This window comes from Triticum urartu, chromosome 2A (genome assembly GCF_056163025.1).
Source record: "Triticum urartu cultivar PI428250 chromosome 2A, HENAU_Tu73, whole genome shotgun sequence".
Taxonomy (NCBI): domain Eukaryota; kingdom Viridiplantae; phylum Streptophyta; class Magnoliopsida; order Poales; family Poaceae; genus Triticum; species Triticum urartu.
In genome coordinates this window covers 525,019,745-525,046,691 of record NC_141874.1, presented here as the reverse complement: position 1 = coordinate 525,046,691, position 26,947 = coordinate 525,019,745, and the positions used below count along the sequence as shown (strand labels likewise).

The following is a 26,947-nucleotide window of genomic DNA, read 5'->3' as shown; positions in this document are numbered from 1 at the left end:
ATGACTTGAATGAGATAACAACCTCGAAAGATCTTGGACGAATGCAGAGTGGAAACACAAATCTTCGAGATATCTTGAGCACTCCGGAACAAATGAATAGCGAAGAGTGGATGATTATGAGGTGCACCGGTATGATAAAACTTCTGAAACGAGGAAAAGATATGATCAACACCAAAAGCTTGAATTGAATCAACCGGAGAAGAAAAGAATTTAAGGGTGATGACCTTGAGGCTCCGTTAAAATCTTCATGAGAATCACCGGATAAGAACATTGACGGAAAAGGAATGAAGAGGCCTCGCATCAATAAGATGGTTCATTGATTAAGAAATCTGAATCCTTGAAGAAAAATGGGGTGGGTGGGCGGGAAAAACAAAGAAAACTTGGAAAACAGATGAAGCGAACACCGTTGAAAAGAACTGATAAATGATCTTGCAAATGTTGAAGTGATCGGGTCCACTTGAAGAGAGACACACCGGTTGAAAAAGGATTGACAGCACAATCTCGATGATCAAAAAGGATTAATGTTCACATCGGGGGATGAGAACACCGCTTAGGAAAACGTATGGAATCAACATTTGACTTCGAAGCAACTCGAATACCACAACTGCAAACAAAAACAAAGGATTGGCTTGCAGAATAAGCCGGAACAAACATATGATAGAGATTTCGTCCGAAGTTTTCGTGGTGGGGCCTACACGGGCTCGATCGTACAGCACCATCATGTACAAGGCAGTGCACATGACATACGAAGCGTCCCCGAGTCGGCATAGCCAAGGACTCTTTAAGACACAATGAGACCACTGTAAAACCAACCGTGAATAGGCAGACCACTAGACGTCGAACCCCAATTTCATATCATACATCTGTCGGAAAGATATCCTAAGATCTACTTGAATTCCCACTTATAAACTCCCGAAACTTTCCGATTATGCAATCAGGTGTTGGGGATACAGGGGAAGCATAATATCTCACCCAAAACTAGCAAATCCTACATCCAGATGTATCCATCCTTCAACAAATAACCAAGAAACCTTCGGAAATCATCTACCTCAACCTTCGAAAAGCATCCGTTATATGAGTTATGGCAATACTCCCGAACTCCCGCTCCAGTACTAGGTGGCGTCGAGGTTATCTCACCAACAACTGCATAAAAGAGATTTTCGATGTCGGCGTACTAAACTCAGGTATTCCAGAACTACAACGATAAAATTGTGACGACAACACCTCGGAGCTCAACTCCCCGGGACACTGCCACAACCCCTAAATGACAGGAGGCACCAAGAACAATGTTCTCGTCACAAATCCATCGGAACGATTCCAAGTTACCCGCGTGATCCTAAAAAAAATTAGTGAAATTTGAGAAGAGAAGAGTCAAAAATCTACGTCAGGATGCCTTACCAGAGCGATGAAGGGACTGGGGAGTAAAAAGAATTCCTACTCTCCGATATATAATTCCTAAATGACTCAAAACATTTTTTTCTAGACTCCACTTGTCCGCTAATTCGATCAAGCAGTGGGGGCTCCTAAGGTCGGGGAAGGCTCTGATACCAACTTGTAACGCCCTCGATGCGGCTATATCTCCCACGTGTCGAAGCATAACTTAGAGGCATAACCGCATTGAAAGCAATGTCGCAAGTGAGGTAATCTTCACACAACCCATGTAATACATAAGGGAAAGAGTTACATAGTTGGCTTACAATCGCCACTTCACACAAATACATGAATACAGCATTACAACATCCAAATACAATCAAGGTCCGACTATGGAACCAAAATAAAAGAAGAACCCCAAATGCGACAAGGTCCCCGATCGACCCCAACTGGGCTCCACTACTGATCAACTGGAAACAGATCAACACAAAGGACAAGATCTTCATTGAGCTCCTCCTTGAGCTTGGTTGCGTCATCTGCACGGTATCATCGGCACATGCAAACTGGTTTTGGAAGTATCTGTGAGTCACGGGGACTCAGCAATCTCGCACCCTCGCGATCAAGACTATTTAAGCTTATGGGTAGGGTAAAAGGTGTGAAGTGGAGCTGCAGCAAGCGACTAGCATATATGGTGGCTAACATACGCAAATGAGAGCGAGAAGAGAAGGAAAAGCACGGTCGAGAAACTATGATCCAGAAGTGATCCTAGAACAACCTACGTCAAGCATAACTCCAACACCGTGTTCACTTCCCGGACTCCGCCGCAAAGAGACCATCACGGTTACACACGCGGTTGATGTATTTTAATTAAGATCAACTTCAGGTTTTCTACAACCGGACATTAACAAATTCCCATCTACCCATAACCACGGGCACGGCTTTCGAAAGTTCAAATCCCTGCAGGGGTGTCCCAACTTAGCCCATCACAAGCTCTCACGGTCAACGAAGGATATACCTTCTCCCGAGACATTCCGATCAGACTCGGCATCCCGGTTCTACAAGACATTTCGACAATGGTAAAACTAAACCAGCAACACCGCCCGAATGTGCCGACAAATCCTGATAGGAGCTGGACATATCTCGTTCTCAGGGCACACTCAGATGAGCGCTCCATACAACTAAAACCAAACCTCGAGTTTCCTCGAGGGGGCGCTGCACAGGACTCTAGTTTGGACCAACACCCAGAGGAGCACTGGCCCGGGGGGTAAAATAATGATGACCCTCAGGAGCGCGACTCCCAAGGGAAAAGAAAAGGCTAGGTGGAAAATGGTAAAACCAATGTTGGGCATTGCTGAAGGAGTTTTATTCAAGGCGAACTGTCAAGGGGTTCCCATAATAGCCCAACCGCGTAAGGAACGTAAAATCCGGGAACATAACACCGATATGACGGAAACTAGGGCAACAAGAGTGGAACAAAACACCAGGCATAAGGCCGATCCTTCCACCCTTTACCAAGTATATAGATGCATTAATTAAATAAGAGATATTGTGATATCCCAACAAGTAAACAGGTTCCAACAAGGAACAACATTTCCATGTTCTAACAAGGAACAAACTTCAATCTTCACCTACAACTAACAACGCTATAAGAGGGGCTGGGCAAAGCTGTAACATAGCCAAACAACGGTTTACTAGGACAAGGTGGGTTAGAGGCTTGGTTCAACAATATGGGAGGCATGATAAGCAAAGTGGTAGGTATCGCAGCATAGGCATAGCAAAAGAGCGAGCATCTAGCAAGCAAAGATAGAAGTGATTTCGAGGGTATGATCATCTTGCCTGAAATCCCGCAAGGAAGAAGAAACGAGTCCATGAAGAAGACACATGGACGAAGTCGAACGGATCCTCACAACTCCGGAACGGAACCAAAGCTCACGAGAAAGGCAACCCGGAAAGAAGCAAACAACATAGTAAACAACCACTACAACAACATGGCATGATGCACAACAAGTATGATGCATGTCCCGGTTTAAAGAGGGCATGGCATGGCAAAGTGCACAAGCAATCCTACAAATTAAGTGGAGCTCAATATGCAACGAGTTGCATATTGGCGAAACACCACGACAAGTTATTTAGTTCGATCTCGTTTATGTACCCAACAATATTAAATGTTGTTAAACATGGCAAGAGGGTGAAGCAAAGTAAAACTACCTATCTAGTCAAGGTTAAATGAGGCCGGAAGCAACGAACAACAAATCCGGAAACTCCTCATGTGCATAAATTAGATTTGGTACTGTTCTGCCCTAAACATAATTTTAGAGTTATTAAACATGCAAAATAAAACCACCATGTTAAACTAGGCATTTTTCCACCCCATTTACCTATAAAGATTATTAAATTCCGAGTTACGGTTAAATAGTTATGAATTAAATCATTTTAGCAAGCTATTTAAGCAAATTTAAACAAACAGCATTTTAAACATGTTAAACATGGATGAAAGTTGGATATTATTAAACTAGATGAAATTCTAAGCAAGTGTCATATTAAGTTTGTTTTAATCCGATGCACGGTTATTTACTTGTGAGCAAATTAAAATAATGGCATCCTCCTGTAATTATGCATGCATTGGAAAGAAAAAACGCACAGACTGGAAAAAAAAGCTAAACGGGCTGAAACTGGATCTGGCAAGGGTTTCTCACATTGGGCCAAGCCCATCTGAGCCTGGAGGCGCATGGCACGGTGCGGGCAGGCCGCGGAGGAGGCTGGGCCCTCCTGGCGCTGGCGCGGAACTAGGCCTCGCATGGCCCGGCTGGCCCACGCGTGGAGGCGAACGGTGCTGGGGGTCGCCGTCCTCCTCTGCTCGATGCAGAGGCAGAACCAGGCGCGGTGGCGCCCGCCGGTGATGTGGAACGATGGCGCGGCAGGGAAGAGCTCCGGCGAGGTCGGGGATGGATGGATCCGGCCTTGGGGCATCGGATCTGACGACGAGGACGGTCAGGGGGACGAGCGTCGAAGGTGGTGGACTCCGGCGAAGGTCAACAAGGCGAGGGCGAGTGGAACTTCATGTGCGATGGCGCCCTACGCGGGAGAGAGAGAGAGACGTGAGGGAGAGGGAGGACAGAGGAAAGGAGAGAGATGGATCTGGCCTGGGGTCGCCGGCGGCGGCTCCGGGTCGCCGGAGTTCATCCCGGCGCGGTGCGAGGCGATTCCAGCGACGAGCACGAGCGGGAGGGAGCATCGGGCTCTCTCGACCCTGGTCAGGGACGGCGGCGCGATGCGGGCGCCTCGGCCCAGAATGGCCCGGGGCGGGCCTCGGATGGGCCTGGCAGGGACCGAGGCGATGTGGGGCGCGGGGAGGCGACGTGGCGGCTTCCCGTTGGCTGCGGGCGTCCTGCGTGGTGGCGGCTAGCCACCAGGATGGCGCCAAGTGGCAGGGACGAGGTGGCCGGCGGCGGAAATAGAGGAGAGGAGGTGGGAGGCGGCTGGATGATGATTGGGGGCGCGGATTTCGGGGAGGAGGAAGGAGAAGGCCCAAAATGGCATGGAGGGGGTCTATATAAGGTAAGGGGGCTAGGGTTAGGGGGTTTGAGGCCGTTTCGGAGCCGTTCAATCTCGATCGGACGACCCGGAGCGGAGGGGGTTAGATAGGTGGGCTAGTGGGCTGTGCTAGAGAGAGATGGGCTGAGAAGAGAGGAGAGAGAGGCCCGGCAACAGTTTTCGGAGACCGAAAACGTCCTACGTTAGACCGGCTATACTGCCGCTATAGTTATCCGTTGGGGCATCAAATGATCTCCGAATGCGATGAAACTTGACAGGCGGTCTATCTACACTATAATAAGACCACATGTCAACTCTCATCCCATTCCGAGAACATTTTCCGGACACTTATAAAATACTATTCGGACATGCCGCGGGCGCGTGCAAGTGTGTCTGGGCTCAGAACAGACAACGAAGAGAACTGTGGGAACCCGGGCGGATGCAAGTTTTGAAAACATGATGATGCAATGCACATGATGACATGACAAGATGCAACACGCAAGCGAATGACATGGCAACAACAGCGAATAACTGGACGACACCTGGCACATCGGTCACGGGGCGTCACATAGTATATACAGCCACTTACTGAGAAGACATATGTTATTGACTTCAAGATTCTCGATACCAAGGCCCACTGGTCCTTTGGTCGACAGATGATATCCCATTTGGCAAGTCGGTATTTTCTCTTTAGTTCATCACTCTGCCAGAAGAACCGGGATCGATAGAAGTCCGGCCTTTTCCTAACACCAACTGGAACTTCAAAGAAAGATAAGAGAAACATTGACATACTCATGAGCACCGAATTAATAAGAATCAGTCGGCCTCCATATGACATGAGTTTGCCCTTCCAGCAACTCAGTTTCTTCTCAAACCGATCCTCGATGCACTTCCATTCTCTGTTTGTCAGCTTACGATGGTGAATGGGTATACCTAAGTATGTGCAAGGTAATGCCCCCAATTCGCATCCAAACAATTTCCTATAGGCCTCTTGTTCCTCATTGGCTCTACCAAAGCAGAACAACTCGCTTTTATGAAAATTGATCTTCAATCCGGTTAATTGTTCAAATAAGCATAACACCAGCTTCATATTTCTCGCTTTTGCCAAGTCGTGCTCCATAAAGATGATTGTATCAGCGTACTGCGGGATGGACACACCACCATCAACTAGATGAGGCACCAAGCCACCCACCTGACCGGCCTCCTTTGCCCTTTCTATCAGAATTGCCAACATGTCAACCACAATGTTGAACAGAATAGGAGACATTGGATCACCTTGTCTCAGGCCCTTGTGTGTCTGGAAATAATGACCTATGTCGTCATTCACTTTAATTCCAACACTTCCTTTTTGCATGAAAGATTCTACCTGGCGTTGCCAAGCTTCATCAAAACCCTTCATGCGTAAGGCCTATTGAAGGAAAGGCCATTTGACTTTATCATACGCTTTCTCGGAATCCACCTTGAAAACAACTTCATCTAGTTTTTCCGTGTGAATCTCATGGAGCGTTTCATGAAGGACCACAACCCCTTCGAGGATGTTCATGTCCGGCATGAAAGCAGTTTGGGTAGGCTGCACCACAGCATGCGCAATCTGTGTGAGCCTATTAGTCCCGACCTTGGTAAAAATTTTGAAACTAACATTAAGAAGACAGATGGGCCTGAATTGCTCAATTCTCACAGCCTCTGTTTTCTTAGGAAGCAGGGTAATCGTTCCAAAATCCAGTTAAAAAAGCTGAACCTGTCTAGAGAATAGATCATTGAACAAAGGCAACAGATCCCCCTTAATAATATGCCAACACTTATAGAATTCAGCCGGAAGTCCACCCGGGCCGGGAGCCTTATTATTTTTCATCTGCGATATGGCCTCAAACACTTCTTTCTCAGTAAAAGGAGCGCCCAAAATATTATTCTCCACTGCAGTTAGTTGAGGAACATCCTCAATCCTAGACTCATCCAGAGACACACAGTTATCCTCTGGAGGTCCAAACAACTGCTTGTAATACTCGGTAATGTATAATTTTAGGTTCTCCTGTCCTAAAATCGTTCCTTCATCTTGTTCAAGCTGAAAGATCCTCTTCTTTCTGTGTTTAACATTAGTGATCATGTGAAAGAATTGAGTGTTCATGTGTCCCTGGACTACTCGTCGGACCTTGGCCCGCAACGCCCACTTCAATTCCTCTTCACGAAGAAGCTCTTTCAGCCTCATCTCAACGTCAAGCTTGGCCTGAAACTCCGAGGCCGACTAAACTGTGGTTTTTGCTTTTATATCTAAGGACTGAATAAGGGAAAGGAGTCGTTCCTTTTCGACCTTATAAATCCCACTAAGATGCTTAGCCCACCCACGCAGGAAACTTCTCAAGTGCCTGATCTTATTCTGCCAGCGCTCAAGTGCAGTCCTACCTCCTGCATCCTTAGCCCACTCTCTGGCTACGAGATCAAAGAAGCCGTCTCGTTCAAACCAAGCAAGCTCGAACGAAAATGAATTTTTGTTTCCCAAGTGGGTGGCCTCACCAAAGTCCAGAAATAAAGGTGTGTGGTCAGAAATTCCACGGGAAAGAGTCTGAACTGTTATAAAGGGAAACTTCTGTTCCCATTCGACGCTAGCCAACACTCGATCCAACTTTTCAAATGTCGGATTTGGCAACGCGTTAGCCCAAGTGAATTTTCTTCCCGAAAGCTCAATCTCTCTCAGATCCAAGCTTTCAATGATAGTATTAAACATGAACGACCATCTGCCATCAAAGTTATCATTGTTCTTCTCCTCACGCCTTCTAACGATGTTGAAATCACCCCCCACCAGGATAGGAAGCTGCTCAGAGCCGCAAATCCTAACCAGATCAGCCAAGAACTCGGGTTTGAGTTCGGGCTGTGTGGCACCATATACCGCCACCAGAGCCCAATTGAACGCATCTGCCTTCGACCGCACCCGAAACTTAACTGCAAAATCTCCCATTACCACACTTCGAACTTCGAGCGAATCGCATCTAACTCCGAGTAAGATCCCACCCGATCTCCCTCTCGGTGGCAGACAGTGCCAGTCAAAATCAATACCTCCCGACAAAGTATTCAGAAATTGTGGCACAAAATTATCTCTGCCAGTTTCCGACAAAGCGATAAAATCTAACCTATGCTCGATAGACGCCTATGCAAAAAATCTTCTTTTAGCCAAGTCTTTCAGACCTCTACTATTCCAAAAGATTCCTTTCATAATTCATCATGGAATTTTTTTGTCGTACGGATCCTAGCACTCCTACGCACTGCGGACACCGGGTAAACCTTCCGCTTCCATTTGCGTTTAGGAATGTTCTGACTCTCCAGCCGGTCCTCACAACCAGTCTCAGAAGGTCTAACCACGACATGCTCAGATGTATCATCCTCCACCTCCGACTCAGGTAGGGGAGGTATAAGATCCGCACAAAAATTATCGAGCACCCTGACCCCCAAAGCATCAAAGTCGGAATCACTCATGGGCTTAACCTCTGCTAAGTTATGAATCATCTCTAAAGCCCGCTCAGCCTCTGAATCCAGGAGATCATTAACAGAATTTGAAATTTCACTATCATTACTACCTAGTAAAACTCCTATCGCGGTCCTCTCTGGGCTCCAGCACAACGGTTCCCCATTGTTAATCACTGGAGCAATGCTCTTTCACGCGCTCAATTGATGATGTTCATCAGCTTCACTCCGGGGTCAAGTCAATTACTCCCTCCAATCCAAACAAAGTGGTGTGACTTTAGTTCAGCTTTAGTTCAAATTTGAACTAAAGCCACAACACTTTTTTTTATCGGAGGGGGTATCTCTGACCATCTTTGCGGTAAGCTCCTCAACATCCTCCCATCTTAATCTTGCATCAATAATTATGATGTATTCTAGCAAAGTATTGATGCCATACTTTGTTTTCCATCTTCAGCCATAGTCCATGTAGTTTGATTATTGGCTTGTACGGTGGTGCCTACATAAACTTGTTCCGCACAGTAAATTATAGCTGGACTTTTCGTGCAAAAATAAAGAAAATCTAGGCACTAGTGGGCCTATTCTGAAGTCCTCCCACTCCACACTTCACAAACTCCTCGTGCGGAGCTGAGCCGAACGAAATAACAGCAAGAAGCTAGCTTCAAGAAGTTGTGGTCGATCCTGGTGCAAAAATCTAGAGCGAGGCCAGCCCAGCTTCACAAAAACGAGAATCTAGAGTTCACCCATATTACAGCCGAAATGCCATCGCCAAGTATAACGTTTCGCGCAGCCACACCAAAGAAAACGATTCATCCCCTCGAGAGCCAACTGTCGCTACGAACAGGTACCACGTCTCCCCTCGGCAGCCATCCTGGGCTGGTTCTAGCCGGCCCAGTATGGTGGTGGACAGCCCAACAACCGCTGCTAGCTAAAGATGGCGAAGTAGAAGCTGATTTAACTCCCGAACGGAAAGAAATCGTTATGTAGAGCAAGAAGCCATGAAAAGAAGCTGGATTTATGGAGTTTTTTGAAGTTGGAGGACTTCAGAACAGGCCCTAAGCCTAAATCCTAGCTCCAACTCTGTACGGAAAGATACTTTACTAAGAAAAAACATCTGCAGGCAGCCAGGCACACAACAATCCAGCTACTTGACCATAGCTTGAGTCCCAGCGCCAGTACCATCATATTTTGATCAAGTTACCATCCTTTCCACAAAGAAAAAATGTATTATACCAAGGTCTGAAATATCCTATTCTGTGGTTATCAGTTTATTGTACTATCATATTTTGCATTCCAACACACTGGTATCCTGTAACTATTAAGCTACCCATGAATATTGCAATTATGACCAGCCAAAATTGCAAGATATTGGAGCACATTGTTACACAACAATCTAAAGCAGAGAGAACTTACATATCAACAAAACTGAAGCAGTGTGTAAGCACTATCCTACCCCATCGCTATCACATAACAAGGTTAAAAAACACAAGCTAGCCTCATTGAGGTGTCATCATAACTCAAGAAGTGTGGATATTTTGATCAAACAGCGAAGCATCATTGTTGGTCAAATTTTCAACGACGACATCTCTAGCGCTCAACTTGCTTAACAATTCTCTTGCCTCCTTCATATAGCCTTCGTGTGCCAAACCATCAATGAGTATAACGTAAGTTGATTCATCAGGCATGCAACCATCAGACACCATATCAGCAAAAATATCAATAGCATGATCTGTTTTGCCGTTTCTACAAAGCCCTAAGAGTATTGTATTGTAGAGAACAGCATGGGGTGATATGCCTGTATCTTGCAGTTTATGAACCACCTGGATTGCCTCTTCAACTTTATCCTCTTCATCCAGAAACTCAGCCAACAGCTCATATTTTACCTCTGAGTTGAATCCTTTGTTGCCCATTTCATTCAACAACTCAAGGGATTGCTCCATGTTGCCAGTTTTCGCAAGCCCGTCTATTAGTGTATTGTAAGTGACTGAATCAGGATAGCAGCCTTTCTTGGGCATTTGCTTAAATACTTCCATGGCCTTCAGCGTCAACCCTTTTTGGCACAAGATGCCAATGAGCGTATTGAATGGCGAAATGTCTTGAGGTTGATCAGTTTGGCTCGTCTTCGGCATTAGCTCCTCAACATCCTCCCAACAATCACCACTGCACAAAGCCTTCACTAGAATGTTATAGGTAGTGGTCTTAGGCTTGCAACCATGGGATTCCATCTTCACTAGTAACTCCAAGGCATTAGCCACATGGCCTTGCTCACAAAGGGCACTGATGACAGCATTGTAAGTAGCAATATTTGCCGTGCATTCATGCTTTGACATTTTGTCGAGAAGCCTAATCGCCTGCTGGAGCAATCCTTGTTGTTGACACAAGGAAGTGATGACCACACTGAGAGTTGCTTCACTCGGGGGACAATTCTCCCTGAACATCTCGTCTATAAGCTCCTCAACGTCCGCCCACCGCCCGGCGGTGCGCAAACCTTTCAAGATAGTGTTGTAGTTGACGGTATTTGGCGTGCACCCATGAGAAGGCAAGTTCTTCAGTAACTCACGGGCACCGTCCACATCGCCTTCCCTGCACATCCCGTCCATGATAACATTGTATGTCACGTTGGTTGGCGTGCACCCCTCTGCGCGCATCAGATCGATCAGCTCCATGGCCTGCCTGTACCCGCTGCCCTTGCACGTCGCCTCAAGGAGGATGTTGTAGGTGACGACGTCAGGGGGGCAACCCCGGGAGAGCATACCGTCGAGCACCACGAGCGCGTCCGTGACCTGGCCGCGCACGCACAGCGCGTGGATGAGCGGGTTGTAGGCGTACGCGCTGGGGCGCACGGGCATGCCGTCCACGACGCGGCGCGCCTCGTCGAGCCTCCCCACGCGGCAGTACCCGTCGGCCAGGGCGCTGTACGTGACGGCCGTGGCCGCCGAGCCGCACGCCTCAACGACGCGCGCGGCGTCGTTGAGGCGGCCCCGGCGGCAGAGGTCGCGGACGAGCTTGTTGGCGAGCAGGACGTCGGGCGGGCAGGGAGAAGACTCGACGACGCGGAGCGCCGCGTCGAGGTCGCCGCGGTGGACGAGCGAGCTCAGGCGGCGGTCCTCAGCGTGCAGACGGCGCGGCGGAGGCGGGGGTGGGTCGGGGTTGGGCTTGGCGAAGCTCGGCGCGTTGGGGTTGGAGCTGCGTGGGCGGCTTAGGGATGTGCGGCGCGGGTGGCGGGGGTGGCCGGAGAAGGAGGGAGGGGGTGAGGGGAGGAGGAGGGTGCAGAGGGTGGGAGGAGATGGCGACGAAAGCATCGTGCGTGTCTGGATTTCCTTGTTTCGGGCAGGGGATGAGCCGTGTATGTGTTGTGGGCGCTCATCGTCCAACTGTAAAGTAGAGTCGCGTAGAAAATCCCAGCACAAACAAAACAATTGCACTTCGAAAAATACAAAGTACGCAGGATAAGCAAAGTTCAATTCTATTTTTCGAGAAAATGTCCGCTGAAAACCAGATCAAAATCATGTTTGGAACTTCTAAAAACATATAAAGAAATGTTAAGCAGGTGATGTTCTCACTAAAAAAAAGGGAAAACGAAAAGAGACGTTCTAGAAACACGTAGATTTTTTTTGGCGACTATTAGGCGCCGGCGCGCTGGCCCAATAGTTGGGCCAGTCACGCCCCAGCCGCCCGATGCAGCGCAGCATCGCCGTTTGATCTGGCTTCCGCATCCTTTTCTTCCCCGTCCCTCGCCTTCCTCTTCTTCCCGAGCGACACGGCCGCCCCAGGCCCGCGTTGATTACCCCGAGTGACCCCTCACCGATTACCCCGAGCGGGACGACCGGCCTCCAAGCTCGCCATGCCCCGCCGTCGACAGTCGCCGCTCACCCCTCGTCGGTGCTGCCCCCCGCCTGCCTCCCTGCAGATTCAATGGCGACGACGCCGTGGTTCGCATCCAAAAAGACGGTGGTAGCAAATATTACAAAATTGGGGGTTGGTTCCAGCAAATCAAAAAATGGCACTGGTTCCAGCAAATCAAAAATACAATGGTAGCAAATAAAGCAAATTGGACGTTCTTTCAGCAAATCAAAAAATGCCGGTGGTAGCAAAAAAATGAAGCTCGCTCCAGCAAACTAAAATGCCGGTGGTAGCAAAAATTACAAAATTGAGGGCTGGTTCAAGCAAACCCAAAAAAAATCGGTGGCAGCAAAAACTTGTGATGGTTCCAGCAAAAAAAAATAGTAGTAACAAAAATGCGAAATTGGGCGATGGATGCAGCTTTGCCAGCCGTGGATGTAGCTTTGCCAGCAAATGGATGCAACACCTCCGTCGAGCGATTTCAGCACCTCACCCAGCACCGACGACAGGGGATGCAGCTTCCCTGGCAACGGATGCAACACCTCTGCCAGCCGGTTCCAACACCTCCGCCATGTCGTCACAGCGCCGCCATCGACGGATGCATCTTTGCCGGCAATGGATGCATCTTCACCGGCGACGGATGTAGCATCTTTCTCGCCGGTGGTATCTTTCTTGGTGCCGTTTGAAGCAAATCGCGAAGCCGGTTGCAGCTTTCGTCAACACCCAGTCGTAGCTTCGCTGTCCTCCCCGTAGCTTTCCATCGTCGTTCTTTGAAACTTTTTGCGATGCCGGTTGTAGCTTTCTTCGTCGTCCCTTGCAGCTTTTTCTTGTGGCAGTGGTCAGCCCCAGCATCCATTGCCATGGTTGAAGCTTTTTGCGACGTCAGTTGTAGCTTTTTGCGATGCGGTTGCAGCTTTTTTGGTATTGGCAGTAGCCAACCCTGACATATGTCGTCGTGGTTGAAGCTTTTTGTGACGCTGGTCGAAGCTTTTTGCGACGCCGATTGTAGCTTTTCGCGATGGCACTGAGCGGTTCCAGCATTTGACGACGCCGGTTGAAGCTTTTTGCGGCGCCTGTGGTACCTTCCTTGAACACCGGTTGTAACATGGGAGGTGTCGCTTGATGCTCACAGCTCCGGTAAGATTCTCCCAGCAGCAAATGCTCAACGGTGTCGCCCATAGCAGCTCGCAGTCTCCCCGTCGTCGTTCTGCCCCTGAGCTCATAAGCTATGGCGTCCATAGCAGCTCGTAGGAGCCCCCGTCGCAGTCCGCCCCGAGCTCGTAAGCCATGGCCGCCCTGACCTTGAGCTCGCAGGCCATGGCGCCCTATGGTAGCAGCGCCTCGGGGTGACGACACATGGGAGCAGCATCCCCATGGAGGAGGTGCAGCGTGAGGTGCGAAGGGAGGAGTGCTCGAAGCTGCCTGGTGCTATGGCAGAGGAGGCGAGGCGGAACGGAAAGCGATGGGGGAAAGCGATGTCACGGCCGCGAGGAAGGAGTGGATGCGAGAGTTGGGAAGAATATAAGGTACACGTGTTGCCTTCCTGGTGGCTAGCGCCAGCATGGCGAAGCGACCGGCCCAAGCATTGTGTTGCCTTCCTGGTGGCTAGCGCCAGCATGGCGAAGCGACCGGCCCAAGCATTCTGTCGGCGCACCATGCGTAAACGTTTCCCTTTTTTTTTATCTAAATCGTACTAGTTCAAGGTATGCAGCAATGTATAATGATGATTATTTTCATTTTCTTTACTATTATGACCTAGTTTATTTATTTATTCTATTATAAATACCATCTGCTAAATTATTTAGTTTGAAGTCGAAATTGCATGGTTCTCTCCTGATATTTTCTCCTGCGATTTGGGGCAACCAGATTCGACTTCAGCCAAAAGGTGGAAAATCAGATTCAACCAGCAGAACATGAGATCCAACCAACATACAGAATGCGTGAACGGAAAATGGAGCAACTAGTATGTCCTACGATAGTTCAAAACTGTGACCTCCATTCCTTCATAACAAGTCTTTCCAGAATGTCAAAACGGGCCACAAAATCATCAGAGTGACAAGTTCAGTTGCAGCCCAGGCCAATGTTACGCCCCCACAAAAAGCCCAGATGGCTTAGTTGACATGTAGAGCTGATGGAAAAACAAGGTACATGAAGACGACTGTAGGATGTTGTTGACTGAAGCTATGGCGATGACGGAGGAAAATGGTGTTTCTTGAACTTGCACAACCGTCTCAGTTTGTCCTCGTCCCTTTTGGTAACCCCGGTCACCTCTTCAATGTACATTCATTAGCTCCACATCAAACAGAAGAGTTGAGTTCGGCGGTATCTCCCCGGCCTTCTGGTTTCCATAGCTACAAAGAGAGAACAAATCAGAATCGAAACAAGCAGCTCCTGATGTAAAAGCGATGTAGAAGCAGTATATATGTCCTACCCCATAGATGGTGGAATGGTAAGCTTTCTTTTGTCCCCAATGCGCATACCTATAACAAGCAAACGAGACAGGATCATAAGAGATTATGAACTAACCGCATGTATCAGGCATGGAGTAGTACAACATATGCAATAGCTACAGTTATGTGTTGGATGACAATTTGAGAAATTAAATACCGTTGACACCAATGTCCCAGCCTTTAATAACCTGTCCAATACCTGCATGAAAGTGACATTAAAACCAATACTAACAAGAATACAAGTGCGCTAGAGGGTAAAACATCAGAACTTACCCAGCCTAAACGCAAAAGGCTTCCGACCAACATTAGAGTCAAAAATCTTGCCATTCTTCAACTTGCCAGTGTACGTGACAAAAACCTAAAGAAGAATTCAATTGTCAGTAATAATAGTTAAAATATATACATAATAATCCAAGCATACAAAACTCTTTACGTGATCAAATTAATTAGAACAATGCAAAGGCAAGTACATACTGATTACACTGAGCATTGAAAATACTGAGAAATTGCATTAATAAATGGTAGTCTGAACGGAGTTCTTCTGGTGCAACCTAAAAAATGTTTACCTTTTTCCCAGGGGTAGCTTTTTTACCATCTGGTTTGCCCAACGCCACCGTCTGAACAATCAAACCATTGCCATAAGTCCGTGCTTTGGGTGATGTCTGCTCCTTGCTAGCTGAATTCATAACATCAGTCGCTGCCTGGTTCTCACTTCCATTGTTCTCCTTTGTTTTCTTCTTGTTCTTCTTTTTCTTGGCCCCCTGTTTGCTAGGCTCCTCATCATTGTCTCTATAACAAAGAAATGAGATGATTCCATCAGAAATGCACTCAGTATGGAAAGCCAGACACAATATATGACAGCTTAACATACGTACGTTATGGTTTTTTTATCAGCTTGCTTATCAGTGTCACCTTCAGAAGTACTTTGCTTCTTGCTTTTCTTTTTCTTCTGTTTGGCTGCAACAGTGTCAGCTGAGGAAGCTAGCTTCACCTCCTTCTCTTCATCGTTTACCTTCTCACTGTTCACAGCATTCCTTTTGTCCTTGTCCTTTTTCTTTTTCTTTGAAACCACATCATTTTCAGCATTAACCTCCCTGGGATGACAGGCAAAATTAAACACATGTTGCTTCATCGTGATTAAACAAATCAGCAAGGGGAAAACAGTGAACTAGCATGTACCCTGACGACTTGTGAGGATCATTAATAGCATCACTTTTCCTTTTCCTGTCTTCAGTACTAGTCCCATTATTTAGATTCTTAGCCTTCTTGGAACTACCTTTAGAACTCTTCTTTGATTCAGAAACAGGAAAGCCGTCTTCATCTTCACTTTCCACGGATTCAGCAGGTGGGGTCCTAACAGCAAGCTGAAGTCGAGAATTATCATCAACAGGCTTCTCATCCTCTTGAATCTCCTCAATGACAACTGCAAAATTTGCCCAAATTGAAAGAAAAATCATGAGATGATCTGAGGCCTGAAGGCCAATAGCCCATGCAGCTAAACGCCAATACCACAAATGGCAACATGACTTCTATTTTATTTGAAGGACAAATAAGGACAGGATTAACAATGCTGATTCTATATAAGCATGCACATAAATTCACAGTGCTATCTAAAGAATCTAGGCCTAAGAAACTGGCATATACCATCTAATCCAACATACCGGTGAAATACTAATCAGTGCTAACCTGATATACACATCCAGACAAGCACTTACTAGGCCTACATATGACTGACTATGTACAATAGCTCTCCTATGCACATTTTCCAACAAAAGAAATTGCTTACATCATGGAACGTCGGGACCTAGGAAATGGAATTGGAAGCATTACCTGAACTCTTGCCTCTACCCTGGTTGTAGATCAAATCCTCATCATCCTCTGAATCATAGTCCTCGTCATAGTCTGAATCATCTTCGCTGTCTGAACATCCCAGGCTCGTCAGAATCAGTAATACAACGGCATGGCTTGCACAATGGGATCAAATTTACAAGCATACCTGTGTTCATCTGGCCATGGGATACTGGAATGACCACATCATCGTCATCAGATGCCATGAAATCATCATCGGAGCCTTGAAGTGACTCACTACCAGTATCACTATCACCGATGTCCTCGTACACATCACTGACAAAATAATTAAGGAAAGGAAACCACACTGACAACAACTCTCGACCAGAGAAAATAATCCCAGTAATGAACTATCATCAATTCACCATGAAAGAAAAATAGGTAACAGAAACGAAACAAAGGATACCCAACATAGTAGCCAGCCAAGTGGACGCTCCTTGACCCAAGCACCGAGAACGTCACGAACTTCTCCTCGAACTCAAGGTCCAAGTGGCAAGTCACCGACTGCCCCGGTATCAGGGCGCAGAGATACACAGGCTCCTTGTTCTTAACAGTGCACTGCAGCTGCACCAAGTCCGTCTTCCCCTTCTCCACCTTGCCAACCTCGGCCCCCAGAGTCGCCTGCGTTGTCCAACCAACAAAATCAGACACGGTCACACAACGTAGCAGGATGGCAACCAGGAACCCTAACCATCTCGTGACATTAACAGAGGAAATCGTAGGTTAAGGGCGAGAAATCGCGGACCTGGGTGAGGCGCAGGCGGCCGCGGCGCGGGCTGTGGGTGTGCGTGTAGGGCTTCTCGGGCTTCACCTCCGCGCCTGCAAGCGAAGCAAGCGGCCAAGCGATTAGACATGAAAAGGAAAAGGGAGAAGACGGAGAAATTGACGGCGGCGGCCATGGCGAGCGAGCCGGATGCTTACCCCAAAACGAAGACATGTCTGCGACTCAACGAATGTGCCGATGCGCCGCAAGATGCCTCTCTCTCGATGGGAGGAGATTGGCTTAAAACGGCTAGGGGTTTGGATGCTTCGAGGAGGTGGTAGAAGAGGGGGGAGCTGGGCGGAGGGCGGCGACAAACCCTAAAAATGGGGTTTAGGGGAGCGGCGGAGAGGAAGGACGCGCAACGCAACCAACTTGTGCGATTTCGCATGGGATTTGGGCCTTCAGTATTGCAGGATGGGCCTCCAAAGAGAACGGGGAATTTGACGCGTTAAAACGTCGTTGTATGGTTATAGTCGGGCTGGGCGCCTGGGCCTGTATATATTTTGGTTTTCCACGGTGCCTTTTTTTCCTCCTTGCATTCTTTTATTTTTATTTTTATTTTTATTTCCCTTTTTCTATTTTTTGCGTTTCCTTTTCTTTTTTTTCAGATTTCTCCATTGCTTTTCTTTTCTCTATATATAGTTTTATTACTTTTAGCTTGTACTTGAATTTTATTTTATTTTGCGAGAAAGCTTCTAATCTATTCATCAACTATAAGGTAGTATTTCTCGCAACAAAAATATTAAGAGAGTACAAAGAACACTAGAAGTAAAAAATTACATCCAGGTCCGTAGACAATTTGGCGATGACTACAAGCACTGAGCGAGCCGAAGGTGCATTGTCGTGCATGATAGGCTTATTACGGATAATATCATTTGTGTGTATGAATGTTTGCCATTTTATGAAGCGTGGCAAGGCAAAGCCACACAACTATTGTGCTCTGTAGGTAGATATGAAGAAAGCATATGATAGGCTTGAGTGGCCTTATCTCCAGGCTATTATGGCCAAGCTTGGACGTGCTCAACCTTGGATTGAAATAGCGATGGGAATAGTCGAGTCAATATCTTTTTGTCTTTTTTAACGGGGAGAGACTTGAATAGTTTAAAACCCTAGAGGTATTCAATAGAGAGATCTAATAAACTCTTATGGTTTACTGATTGCGACAGAGGGCCTTTCGTGACGTTTAAGATCCAGTTCCCATTCATCAAATTTGGGTGACATCAAGGTGGCCCCAACATTCCTGACTGTTAACCACCTTTTTTCCAGATGACAACCCGATGCTTTTTCAAGTCTAGTGTGAGGGGGCAGTTATAGTACCAAAATATGTGTTACCACATATTGTGGTGCTTCCCGACAGAGAGTGAATCATGATAACTCTTTCACCTTCTTTAGTAAGAGGTGTCCTCGGTCCATTCATGATAATGTTAAGAACACTCTATGTGGTTGTTTGGATAACAAATATTAGCATTGAGTTTATAGAAAATGAGTGTTTACCTGATTTATAGGAAAACCAGTTTTTACAAACTTTTTTGTTAATACTTAGTTTATAGAAGACCACGTCTGGATTGAAAAGAGTTATCCACATTCTTCCATGATCTCGCCTTTCCATCGATGGAACGCAGGTAATGGAGCTGGGTGGTTGATCTTGCCGGACGGCCGCGTACACGCACACGTAGAAGCTTGGTACCATGGGCAAGCATCTGGAACGATTCGATCCGTCGGCTGCAAAATGTATGAAATGTAGACGTACGCGAAAGACACATGAGGGTTCAAGGCAAAAGCCTCCTCGGATCCATGTTCCTCTTGGTCATTCACGCTATATGCACGTCGACGTTCATGGCCATGGTGCCCCTGCCTGTGGCTATGCACCCTCACCATTGGGGTTACGGACGAGAAAAGGCTTGTGCCAACGGGTGCAAACCCATTGGTCGACGCCAAGCTGCAGTCATATACGACTCCGCCTGCTTTGTCGTCGTGTGCCAACGGCTCACCGCGAATGCTCAACGAGCTGACCTCGATGGCGGCGACGACGACCAGAACGGATGACACGGAGAACGCGGCGGCCGTGGCACAGCGGCCAGACGAGGACGTACGACCACGTGGTACGACTCACCGGCGAGCCCATCACAGCCGGCGTCGTCTCACTGTCACTCGAGCAGGCCGGCGATATGTAGTCAAGGACATGGAAATGGCTGGTCTTTGCTTAGGAACGGGCCCGCCAGGATCAGCAACAGAGAGGAACGAGGATACGCAAATCGAGTTTTTACAAAAACGACTAAAAGTCGTTTTCCCACAAACACGAAATTCTGGGTTTTAGGAAATTCGGTTTTCCATATCCACAGATTAGTTAGGCTAGCCAAACGTGGTTTTAGGTTGTTAGACCGTTTTCCTAGTTTATATAAAACGGATTTTCTACAAACCACCTATCCAGACAACCCCTATATGTCTAAAATAAATTCCTAAGTGATTGGTATCTCAACATGCCTACTGAAGTGGGTCATTCAAAGAATGGAACTTCCAAGTATTTAAGGGACCGAGCATGGAAGAAAGTGAGGGGTTTTGTGGAAAAGCTTTTGTCGTCTGCTGGCAAGAAGGTTCTCATCAAATCGGTGGCATAAGCGATTCCATTCTCCATGGCTTATTTTTTATTACCGAGAGGTTTGTGCGAGAATGTACGTCAATTATTCGAAAATTTTGGTGGGGTGGCAAGCAAGGGAGAAGGAAACCTTGTTGGGTAGCATGGGATGACCTGACCAGACTAAAGTATGTAGGAGGTCTTGGCTTCCATGACCCGGCGATATGATGAGTGATATTTTTACACCCATCTACCCTTAATTTAAACTGATATATTTCATTAAAATCGAGATATTCGCTCTGATATTGCTACTAATGACTAATGGATGCGTAGGATTCCACAAAATCCTCTCTTTTCTTGTGTTTCTACAGGAAATGGGCTAAATATGGACGAAATCAAGTAAGAACATAGAAATGAGTAAAGGATGAGATAGAAGAAATCAGGAGGAGGCGCGTCGAAAGAAACAGTGCAAAAGACGGTGTTCCATACGACCGTGACCGCTCGCATGAGCGGTCGTATGGGGTGGAAACCGAGGCTCCTCGTCCAACTGAACGACTTTTATAAAAGGGGTTGAGGCCAAAATGTTAACAGAACGAGCGTGAGAGGAGCCATAACCGAGTCATCTTCACCCCCCCCCTCATCAACCCTAGTCGTCGTCGTTTCCCATCTCCATCACCATATAGTTCTTCCTCCACTAGATCATACTTGTAATCATGTATCACACACTACATCCATTGTAAGACATATTATCAATCAATCTCCCTTCATGATGTGTTATATGATGTGTTCTTCATGTGATCTGATGTCCATATCTGAGTAGTTTAGTAAGGTATGGGTTGAGGTAAGAGCCTTGCAACCCGATGTATTTGTTGTGGGGATCAATGGAAGTGCTTTGAATTAACGTCACGGATGTATGAAATAAAATTGTTTTGTAGGTGTCTCTTGTCTCGCATGCGTTATTCATCCCTGCAAGTACTCAGGATCATGGAGAGCGATCCACAGAGAGGCTAAGGGCAGGGAGACCGTGAAGTGTTATTCTAATCACCAGTGACAGAAAGGTTTAGTACGGTATCATAGATCCTATCCCTGGGGATACAAGAGGTGTAGTCAATAAACGCACAATGTTTTCGTCTGATTATAGCAATCATAATTACTGAGGCAACACCGCGAGACAGATAGGGCCTTCGGTTGGACAAATGACTCTTGATGCAGGACACGTGTCGGTCAAGACGTAATTTGGGCACATCCCCCACTTCGGTTCATAATAAGCACATCTCGATGGGTGACTTCCAGTGCACAAATTAAGATCATATTTGGTCCCAACATAAATATATGGTTGTAAACATTAAGACCTCATACCCATGCATATCTTTTTATAATAAGTGTTCCCTTTCAGTTGTTTGATTTTGATCCAGTCAAAAGCTGGAATTGTTCTTTAACAAATTTTGCTTGAGACCCTAGCTTCAAGGGGACCATCCTCCCGTGGGTTCGATAACTTAGGGTCACCTATGGGGAAAAAGGCGAGAATCCTTCTGCTCCATTTCCGGATCACCAAAGGAAGTAATCAAGATATTTGATCTAGTGCTTCTATTAAGAGAAGCTTGGCGAATAATGTGTGATACTTCGTCTCTTAGTGCTAAGATACGTAAAGCAACATATTTTCTGGGTTGTTTGTTGTTGGAAGCCAAGTTGGGACCACACCCTTCACAAATTTTGCGAGCCATTATGGATGGTCGTGATATTATGGCTCTGGGAATTCTCAGAAGAATTGGTGATGGGGAGACCATGAGCATTTGGGATCACAACTGGCTTCCCAAGGATAGCTTCGAGCGGATGATCACTTTTGGTGGAGTTGTTTGATGCCACCTCATCATCCTGGCGAGAGGGATTGGTTTGATCTATTTTTATTCCAATTGAAGAGGAGACGATCCTGAAAACTCCATTATGCACAAGGAGAGACAGAGATTTTTGGGAATGGAGTGGTAACTTTACTGTCTGTTATGCCTACCAGATGATTGTGAAAACTAAAATGAGTAGGGAGAGCTGGCCAGACGAGAACGAACTGTTGGCAATATGCCCTAGAGGTAATAATAATTTTGTTATTATCATATCTCCTTGTTCATGATAAAAGTTTATTCTTCATGCTAGAATTGTATTGGCCAAAAACTTAAATACATGTGTGAATACATAAACAAATACTATGTCCCTAGTAACCCTCTACTAGACTAGATCGTTGATCAAATATGGTTAAGGTTCCCTAACCATAGACATGAGTTGTAATTTGATAACGGGATCACATCATTAGGAGAATGATGTGATGGACAAGACCCAACCAAAAGCTTAGCATGTGATCGTATCAGTTTATTGCTATAGCTTTCTTCATGCCAAGTATCAATTCCTAAGACCATGAGATCGTGCAACTCCCTAACACCGACGGAATACTTAGTGTGTATCCAAATGTCACTTGTAACTGGGTGATCATAAAGGTGCTCTACAGGTATCTCCGAAGGTGTTTGTTGGGTTGCCATGGATTGAAACTGTGATTTATCACTCCATGTGACGGAGAGAGATCTATGGGCCCTCTCAGTAATACAACATCGTAAAGAGCTTGCAAGCAATGTGCCTAATGAGTTAGTCACGAGATTGATACGTCACCAATGTATCTACTTTTCCAAACACTTTTACCCTTGTTTTGGACTCTAACTTGCATGATTTTAATGGAACTAACCCGGACTGACGTTGTTTTCAGCAGAATTGCCATGGTGTTATTTTTGTGCAGAAATAAAAGTTCTCGGAATGACCTAAAAATCAACGGAGATTATTTTTGGAATATATAAAAAATACTAGAAGAAGAATCCATGTTAGGGGGCCCACACCCTGTCCACGAGGGTGGGGGCGCGCCTACCCCCTAGGCGCGCCCCCTGCCTCATGGGCCCCCTGATGCTCCACCGACCTCAACTCCAACTCCATATATTCGTGTTCGGGGAGAAAAAAATCAGAGAGAAGGATTCATCGCGTTTTACGATACGGAGGCGCCGCCAAGCCCTAAACTCTCTCGGAGGGCTGATTTGGAGTTCGTTCGGGGCTCCGCAGAGGGGAATCTGTCGCCATCGTCATCATCAACCTTCCTCCATCACCAATTTCATGATGCTCACCGCCGTGTGTGAGTAATTCCATCGTAGGCTTGTTGGACGGTGATGGGTTGGATGAGATCTATCATGTAATCGAGTTAGTTTTGTTAGGGTTTGATCCCTAGTATCCACTATGTTCTGAGATTGATGTTGCTATGACTTTGCTATGCTTAATGCTTGTCACTAGGGCCCGAGTGCCATGATTTCAGATCTAAACCTATTATGTTTTCATGAATATATGTGAGTTCTTGATCCTATCTTGCAAGTCTATAGTCACCTATTATGTGTTATGATCCGTTAACCCCGAAGTGACAATAATCCGGACCATTACCGGTGATGACCGTAGTTTGAGGAGTTCATGTATTCACTATGTGTTAATGCTTTGGTCAGGTACTCTATTAAAAGGAGGCCTCAATATCCCTTAGTTTCTAATAGGACCCCGCTGCCACGGGAGGGTAGGACAAAAGATGTCATGCAAGTTCTTTTTCATAAGCATGTATGACTATATTCGGAATACATGTCTACATTACATTGATGAACTGGAGCTAGTTCTGTGTCACCCTATGTTATAATTGTTGCATGATCGATCGCATCCGACATAATTCTCCATCACCAATCCAATGCCTACGAGCTTTTCATATATTGTTCTTCGCTTATTTACTTTTCTGTTGCTACTATTACAATCACTACAAAACCCAAAAATATTACTTTTGCTACCGTTACCACTACTATCATATTATTTTGCTACTAAACACTTTGTTGCAGATATTAAGTTTCCAGGCGTGGTTGAATTGACAACTCAGCTTCTGATACTTGAGAATATTCTTTGGCTCCCCTTGCGTCGAATCAATAAATTTGGGTTGAATACTCTACCCTCGAAAACTGTTGCGATCCCCTATACTTGTGGGTTATCAAGACTATTTTCTGGCGCCGTTGCCGGGGAGCATAGCTCTATTCTTTGAGTCACTTGGGATTTATATCTGCTATCATTATGAAGAACTTGAAAGATCAAAGAACCAAGATTTTCCCCTCAACTACGAGGGGAGGTAAGGAACTGCCATCTAGCTCTGCACTTGATTCACCTTCTGTTTTGAGTAAACTTGCGACACCTACAAATGCTATTGATTCTGATAGGTCGCATGTTATTGATGATGCCACTTCTGCTTTGCCTGATACTTATGATGAAACTACTTCTATGCTTGATAATACTGTGCCACTAGGTGAATTTCTTGATGAACAACTTGCTAGGGCCAGAGAGAATGAAATTATTGAAACTGATAATATTGACGAAAGTGATGACGAAGATTCTCCCCCTAGATATGAATTGCCTGTTGTTCCTGAGGGTTATGTTATGGATGAAGAAACTGCTAGAGACTTCTTAGCTTGCAATGATAGATCTGATCTTTAAAAATTATTAGCTAAGCTTAAAGAAAAGTCTTTGAATTCTAGAATGAAATATGACCCTGCTTTTGCTACTTCACCTATCTTTATTACTGATAAGGATTATGATTTCTCTGTCGATCCTGAGTTAATTACTTTGGTTGAATCTGATCCTTTTTATGGCTATGAATCTGAACCTGTTGTGGCACATCTTACTAAATTAAATGATATAGCCACCCTCTTTACAGATGACGAGAAAACTCGCTATTACTTTATCCTTAAGTTGTTTCTGTTCTCATTAAAGGGTGATGCTAAAACATGATTTAATTCTCTTGATCCTGGTTGTGTGCGTAGTCCCCATGATATGATTTATTACTTCTCTGCTAAATATTTCCCAGCTCATAAGAAACAAGCTGCTTTAAGGGAAATATATAATTTTGTGCAAATTGAAGAAGAGAGTCTCCCACAAGCTTGGGGGAGGCTTCTCCGATTACTTAATGCTTTGCCTGATCATCCTCTCAAGAAAAATGAAATACTTGATATCTTTTATAACGGGCTAACCGATGCTTCTAGAGACCACCTAGATAGTTGTGCTGGTTGTGTTTTCAGGGAAAGAATTGTTGATCAAGCTGAATTGTTATTGAATAAAATGTCGACTAATGAAAATAATTGGACACTTCCTAAACCAACTCTTAATCCAACTACGAAGAAAAGGGGTATTCTATTTCTCAGTCCTGAAGATATGCAAGAGGCAAAGAAATCTATGAAAGAAAAAGGTATTAAAACTGAATATGTTAATAATTTACCGCCTGTTGAAGAAATACATGGTCTTGATAACCCGACACAGGTAGTAAAGGTAAATTCTCTCTATACATTCGATAAATGTGAAATCCCATTTACTAAGTTTGCTAGCCCATGCTTGGATGAGTTTGATGACTTTATGGTTAAACAAGAAAACTTCAATGCTTATGTTGGTAGATAATTGAAACACAATGCTGATATGCTTGAACACTTGGGTGATTATATGGCTAATGTTAAAGGTGAACTTAAACTTATTAGTAAACATGCTTCTACGGTTACCACTCAAGTAGAACAAGTGCTTAAAGCTCAGAATGATTTGCTCAATGAATTAAATAATAAGAACAATGATAATGTTGTTAGAGTTATGACTAGAGGTGGTAAAATGACTCAGGAACCTTTGTATCCTGAAGGCCATCCTAAGAGAATTGAGCAAGATTCTCCGAGAACTAATGTTGATGCACCTAGTCCTTCTAAAAGGAAGAAAAAGAAAAATGATAGGACTTTGCATGCTTCTAGTGAACCTATTATTGATACATCTGAGAATCCCAATGATATTTATATTTCTGATCCCGAAACACAATCTGGTAATGAACATGAACCTAGTGATAATATTAATGATGATGTTCATGTTGATGCTCAACCTAGCAACGATAATGATGTAGAGATTGAACCTGCTATTGATCTTTATAACCTATAATCAAAGAATCAACGTTATGATAAGAGAGGCTTTGTTGCTAGGAAGCACGGTAAAGAAAGAGAACCATGGGTTCAGAAACCCATGCCTTTTCCTCCTAAACGATCCAAGAAAAAGGATGATGAGGATTTTGAGCACTTCGCTGAAATGATTAGACCTATCTTTTTGCGTATGCGTTTGACTGATATGCTTAAAATGAATCCTTATGCTAAGTACATGAAATATATTGTTACTAATAAAAGAAAGATACCGGAAGCTGAAATTTCTACCATGCTTGCTAATTATACTTTTAAGGGTGGAATACCAAAGAAACTTGGAGACCCAGGAGTACCAACTATACCACGCTCCATTAAAAGAAACTATGTTAAAACTGCTTTATGTGATCTTGGAGCCGGTGTTAGTGTTATGCCTCTCTCTTTATATCGTAGACTTGATTTGAATAAGTTCACACCTACTGAAATATCTTTGCAAATGGCTGACAAATCAACTGCTATACCTGTCAGTATTTGTGAGGATGTGCCTGTTGTGGTTGCAACCATTACTATTTTAATAGACTTTGTTATTCTTGATATTCTCGAGGACGATGGTATGTCTATTATTCTTGGAAGACCATTCTTGAATACTGCAGGGGCTGTTATTGATTGCACCAAAGGCAATGTCACTTTTCATGTTAATGGTAATGAACATACAATACACTTTCCGAGGAAACAATCTCAAGTCCACAGTATCAATTCTATTGGAGGTTTTGAATTTCCTCTTCCTACCATCAAGAAGAAATATGATATTCTTATTGTTGGGGACATGCATATCCCCGTTGAGGTAACCTAGTGTTATTCGAAATTTCTCTAGTTCATGTTGCACGAAATGAGTTTGTTAACAAGACCTGATCAACCTTGTTAATGGATTCCTTTTGATGAGCATGAGATGGATGAAATTAGAAAACACAACTCTTTGTACCCTCTTTTTACTTTCTGTTATTTATATTAAATAAAGCAAAAATAGTATTTTCTGTCTGTTTTCTGAATTATCCATGCAATAAAAAATACCCTGAAAATAAAAGTTCTCCAAATGCCCTGAAATTTAGATATGATTTTTCTAGAATAT

At 45.2% G+C, this 26,947-nt stretch overlaps 2 protein-coding genes across 2 annotated transcripts; both read right to left on the bottom strand.

The window, feature by feature from the left end:
* Positions 1-9,564: 9,564 nt before the first annotated feature.
* On the bottom strand, positions 9,565-11,675 carry LOC125538412 (uncharacterized). The gene has a single exon (XM_048701669.2). The coding sequence runs from the start codon at positions 11,658-11,660 to the stop codon at positions 9,876-9,878; it is 1,785 nt and encodes a 594-aa protein (XP_048557626.2). The 5' UTR covers positions 11,661-11,675; the 3' UTR covers positions 9,565-9,875.
* A 2,502-nt stretch (positions 11,676-14,177) lies between these two features.
* On the bottom strand, positions 14,178-17,618 carry FKBP53 (FK506 BINDING PROTEIN 53). Its single transcript, XM_048701668.2, has 12 exons — positions 17,421-17,618; positions 17,245-17,318; positions 16,906-17,120; positions 16,648-16,775; positions 16,482-16,571; positions 15,831-16,074; positions 15,527-15,745; positions 15,218-15,440; positions 14,925-15,009; positions 14,809-14,850; positions 14,633-14,681; positions 14,178-14,552 (listed from the first exon to the last, which is right to left on the bottom strand). Exons 1-12 carry the CDS (start codon positions 17,434-17,436, stop codon positions 14,474-14,476), a joined length of 1,464 nt encoding a protein of 487 aa, XP_048557625.2. The 5' UTR covers positions 17,437-17,618; the 3' UTR covers positions 14,178-14,473.
* Positions 17,619-26,947: the final 9,329 nt, after the last annotated feature.